Genomic DNA, 6,000 nt, shown 5'->3' with positions numbered 1-6,000 from the left:
AGGAAGAAGCTGCTGAATCTTGGCTCCACAGTATTTGAATTATTCATATTTGTCTACTTCCAATATTTTCTACTTGACCTGGGAATTCTGGAATTTCGCTATGATATTCTTAGAAGTTTTCCTTTTGGGGATTTCTTTCAGGAGATGATCAGTGGATACTTTTAATTTCTATTTATCCTTTGGGAATAGAATATTAGGGAAATTTTACTTGATGATTTTTAATCCCTTTTTTCATTCATGATTTTCAACTAGTCCAATAATTCATAAATTAACTTTCCTGAATTTATTTTCCAGGTAAGTTTTTTAATAAGATATCTTACACTTCTTTTGATTTTTTTCCCATTTTTTAACATTGTTTGATTTTCTTGATATCTCATGAAATCATTAGCTTCCACCTACCAAATTCTAATCATTAAGACTTCATTTTCTTGAATGAGCTTTTGGAACTGCTTCTCCATTTGGCCAGTCCTACTTTGTAAAGAATTGTTTTCTTCAGTGAATTTTTGTACCTCTCTTTCCAAAGGACCAATTATCCTTTTCAAGAAAATTTTTCTCTTTCCTGAATTTTTGTATGTGCTTTCCATTTAGCTAATTTTGTTTTTTAAGATATTAATTTATTCTGTTTTTTTGTGCCTCCTTTAACAAACATTGGTTAATTTTTCATGATTTTCCTGTATCATATATCTTTTCCAAATTTTAATTCTATCTCTTTTACTAGATTTTTAAAATACTTTTTTGATCTCCTCCATTAATACTTTTTGGTCTTGAAAGCAGTTCATATTTTCTTGAAAGCAATTTCTTGGTTGCAACAGTATTGACTTTGTCTTCTTCTGAGTTTCAGTCTACCATGTAATTTTTCTGTGAATAATCTCAAGAAATATTTTGCCCCTTAAATCTGTGACCAGTGTCCCTTATTCCTTGTGACTGGCTACACATTGTGGTCCATGCTGGTGTTCTTACTCCCTCTCTGACTATATCAAAGAGCTGAGATCTGGTTTTGCATACAGGCAATTTGACAAGAGTATTGCACTCATAGTCAGAAAAGGGACCACTGTGATCTTCTTAGTAGTTGTCCAATCCCCATGACCATGTGTGACTGGGAATTCCAGAAGCCATTGCTGCTGCTTCAGTTGTGACCATGGCCTATTGCCTTCATGAGGCCTGACCTGATGGGCTATACTCCACCTCCAACCTAGTACAATAGATCCCTTATGCAGACCTGCTAAGTTGTTTGGTGCTGAAAAATTATTTCACCATGTCTTTTTATGGGGTATGCCATTCCAGAATTCCCTTTGAGGCTTTATATTATTTTTTGGGGGAGTGTAATTTGGTAGAAATTAGATGTAACTTCTCCATCATCTTGGCTCTGCCACCACTATGATAATACATTTAAAACAGATTGCAGAAGAAAAAAACTGAGTGTAAACCAAAGCTTTCCTAAATTAGAATGGAGCTTCATGTAATCCATACATGTAAAAGATTCTTGCCTAAACATTAATTCTTAGTAATAATTCAAGCAATAAATGTAGACATTTGGTAAAGGACAACTCATCACCACTTAGAGCAACCTAGTCTAATGACTTTGGAGCCAAAATAGAAAAGTAAATTAAAATTATTTCCACATATGATATATTCACAATTGACTCTTTTTCTAAAGTCCTTCAGAAAACCTGCTTATCCAACACCCATTTAAAATTGGATTTTTTACCATTTATTTTCTTCATCAAATTGCTTTTCTTAAATATAATGTAGAATGAGTTTTCTCATATCTCTTTAATAGATTTCCTGTAGCTTTCTCACATCAAGGCAAAAAACTCATTTTTTAATGTGCTTCTTGCACTTTAATTTCTGTAACTCTATCATATCAATCTTTAAACTCTAGATAATCTCTAAAATCTCAATGTACTTCAAATAAGTCTTAAATAAATCAATTTGAATACATAAACACATAGAGAAGGAACAAAAAATGAATAAAAAGTACTCCCCACTTACAAGTACAATTTTTTTTGTTTATTTTTTATTTAAGTATTTGACATGGTTACATGATTCCTGTTCTTTCACTCCCCTTTTCCCTCCCCCTTCCCAGAGCTGACAAGTAATTCCATTGAGTTATATATATATATGTTATCACTCATTGCCTATTTCCATATTATTCATTTTTAATAGAGTAATATTTAAAAAAAACTGAAACCCACATCTTATACTCACCTGGACAAATGATGAATCAAATATTTACCTTCTGCATTTCTCCTCCCACAGTTTTTTCTCTTGATGTTTTTTTTGCATTCTTTTTCATAAGTCGCTCAGGATTGTCCTGGATCATTGCATTGCTATTAGTAGCCAACATGTTCATATAGGATCATCCCATAATATTTCAGTTTCTGTGAACAATGCCCCCCTGGTTCTGCTCATTTCCCTCTCTATCAGTTCATGGAGGTGTTTCCAGCTCATATAGAAATCACACAGTTTATGATTCTTTATTGCACAATAGCATTCCTTTACCATCATGCACCACAATTTATTCAGCTATTCCCCAATCAAAGGACAACCCTTCATTTGCCAACAAAAAGAACATAAGTATATTTTTTTTATATGTATATTTTATTATTATCTCTTTGGGGTAGAAACTTAGTAGTGGTTTTACTGGATAAAGGGGTATGCAGTCTTTTAAAGCCCTTTGGGCATAATTCTAAATTGCATTCCAGAATGATTGGATCAATTCACAGCTCCACCAGCAGTGTATTAGCATCCTAATTTCAAGCAGAACTGATTTACAGTCCCCAAAGATGAGAAAACTTGCATCATCAAATTCAAAAAAACTCATATGACTAAAGTAGTTTTAAAAACTCTTACCTTCCATTTAGAATCAATACACTGTGTGTTGTTTGCAAGGTAGATTAAGAAATGGGGGTTAAGTGCCTTTGCCCCAGGTCATGTGCCAAGGAAATCTGAAATCAGATTTAAAGCTAGGATCTCTCATCTCTTAATTTAGCTCTCATTCTACTGAGCCTTCTGGTTGTCCACAAGTATAGCATTTTTCAACAGTATATCTCTAAATTACAAACAAGGTTCACTAATGCTAATCTTACTGCCCAAGAATGTGTGGAATCTCATTTGTATTTGAGTTTTATAACACAATGGTCTTTCTTCCTTTGCAGGTCCCTGTGTGTCTGACTACCATTTTTTTCCTGGACAAAACCATAAGGAATGCTAACTTATGATGATTTCATGTGCATTTTTCACAAACTTCAGACTATAATTGGACTTTTTGGGAATTCTTTTCTCCTTTATCTATACATCTTGAAGTTAATCATTAATCAGAGGATAACACTCATTGATAAAATTTGTATTAATTTGGTCTTTTCCAACATTCTAATGGTGATTTTCAAGGGAATTCCATGGGCAATGCAGGCCTGCAATCAGAAAATTTTCATGAGTGACATTGAATGTAAAATCATAATTTATGTTCAAAGAGTATCACGGGGAATTTCTCTTTGCACTACTTGCCTCCTGAGTGTCTTCCAGGCCATCACCATCACTTCTTGTAGCCCCAAATGGGCAATGCTCAAAGCCAGAGTGCTAAAGAGTGTTGTACCAGCCTGTGCTTTCATATGGGTACTCAATCTGTTGATAGATTTAGTGGTGCCTCTGCATGTAGGTGCTCTTAGGAGTGGCAACAACAGTCAACTGACAAGGAACCTAGGGTTTTGCTCTGTTGACAATTATGCTCTGTCGACCATAAAAATTGTAATCTGGAAAACCCTTTATGATGCAGTGTTTATGGGACTCATGTCCATTACGAGTGGCTACATGGTTCTTATTTTGTACAGACACCACTGGCAAGTTCAACACATTCATCACCCCAGTTTCAATCCTAGTGCCTCAGCAGAGATCAGAGCCACCAAATTCATCTTGTGTCTCATGATCATCTTTGTATGTTTTTATTCACTCAGTTCCATCTTTGTTATTGTGATGGATAATTCTAAAGATACAAAGCAATGGGTGGTAAATATATCCGTATTTTTTAGTTTAATTCATCCAACAGTCAGCCCTTTTGTTTTAATGAGTAGTGACTCAAAGAATGCCAGTTATTGTAATATTTTCAAATGGATGAAAAAGTCTTATAAACACTCATCTAAGAACCCAGAATGAATATGTATAAAATCGTAGAGTCAAAGAATTTTGAAGGAAAAAAACAAACAAACTTGTATCTGACTTAATTCAAACTTCTTATTCTGAAAAAAAAATGGAGAAAATGATCAATTTAATATTTTCTTTTTGTTACCTTCCAGGGTATCTGACCTCAGGGAGCGAGTCTCAACTGAATGAGAAAAAGACCCTAGAAGTGACACATTTTAGTATATTCTCAGCAGGATAACATACATATCAGACTCCTTTCCCAGAGAAAGTGAGTTCATTAGATACAGAAATTGACCAAATTTAACTGTACAAAAAATGAGGAAGAAAGAAGAAAATACTTTGCAGTTCGAGGGAGAGACCTTATGATTTCAGTTTAGATTTCAAAATAATATTTTAAATATTTAACTCTCACACAAACAGAAATAAATAAGCATGGTATTAATTAAGTCATTACTTTGAAAACCTTAATTGACTTTGTTCAACATTTTAAGACATTAATTGATCTAACAAGACAAACACAGGAATTATATAAACACAACTAAAAAACACTTTTAATAGAATTAAAACTAGATCTAAATAAATGAAAGAACATTAAGATCTCCTGGTTAGGATGAGCTAACATAATAAAAATGATAATTCAATACAAATTAATCTACTTATTCATTGCCATACCTACCAAACTACAAAAATGTTTTTAAAGAATTGGAAAAAATTATGATAAAGTTCATCTGGAAGATAAAGAGATAAAAAATATCACAGGAAATGATAAAAACAAATGTGAATGATGAGCATTTAGCAGTACAAGGTCTTAAACTTTAGCATAAAGCAGTGGTCATCAAAACAATATTATACTGGCTAAGAGATAGAAAGTTGGATCAATGGAATAGACTAGGGATGAATGACCTCAGCAAGTTAGTGTTATAAAAACACAAACATCCCAGAGTTTGGGACTAGATCCCATTTTATGACAAAATGCTGGGAAAATTGGAAAACAGTATGGAAGTGATTAGATTTAGGTCAACATCTCACACCCTATACCAAGATAATTTCAATATGGGTTAATTACTCTAATATAAAGAGTTAAATCATAAATAAATCAGGTGAACATAGAATAGTATACCTGTCAGACCTGTGGGAAAGGAAGGAATTTAAGACCAGGCAAGAAGTAGAGAAAATTGCAAAATGTAAAATGAATGACTTTGATTATTTCAAATTTAAAAAGTTTCATACCAAAAAAAAATAATCAATGCGACAAACATGAAAAGTAAAGCATGAAATTGTGGGAATATTTTTATTAAAAATTCTCTGACAAAGGAATGTTTCCTCAAATATATAATGACTAAGTCAAATTTATAAAAAAATCAAGCCATTCCCCAATCAACAAATGGTCAGGTTTTGCTTATTTTTTTTTCTAGCCACAGGGACACAAATGATAAGCAAAATATTCAACCCATAAAGAAAGTTAGGTTTCGTATTTGTGTGTGTGTGTGTGTGTGTGTGTGGGTACCATAACAAATTTGGAATCCTGGTCATGACTAGGGTACCCTGAGCACTGAGAAAAAAAACTCTTTTGTTCCCCAAAGAATTAGGCATCTTCTATAGCAGTTTAATAATAGTCCATATCAGTGACAAAAATAGAGAGATGTGGAATCATTGAAGTAATGAGGAAATTCTTCTCTTGGGTAGATGAAATCATCTGAAAATGATTTAATCACTTGATAGATGTGAATCTTGAGATTTCTCAGACTTGTGAATGTTTAAAATTCCCAGACCCTACTTCGATAAGGTTGGGTTAAGACCATTCCCCATTGTGACCATTCCCCATTTGGGCAGTGAAGCTACTTAGATCAGGAATGTGAG

The 6,000-nt window shown here is 33.3% G+C and overlaps 1 protein-coding gene across 1 annotated transcript; it reads left to right on the top strand.

The window, feature by feature from the left end:
* Positions 1-3,207: 3,207 nt before the first annotated feature.
* monDomV1R1273 (vomeronasal 1 receptor monDomV1R1273) lies at positions 3,208-4,152 on the top strand. The gene is given in 1 exon segment (NM_001167517.1): positions 3,208-4,152. A coding segment is annotated over 1 exon segment (945 nt).
* Positions 4,153-6,000: the final 1,848 nt, after the last annotated feature.

This window comes from Monodelphis domestica, chromosome 6 (assembly GCF_027887165.1).
Source record: "Monodelphis domestica isolate mMonDom1 chromosome 6, mMonDom1.pri, whole genome shotgun sequence".
Taxonomy (NCBI): Eukaryota; Metazoa; Chordata; class Mammalia; order Didelphimorphia; family Didelphidae; genus Monodelphis; species Monodelphis domestica.
The sequence above is the reverse complement of the archived record's forward strand: the minus strand, read 5'-3'. Positions and strand labels throughout refer to the sequence as shown.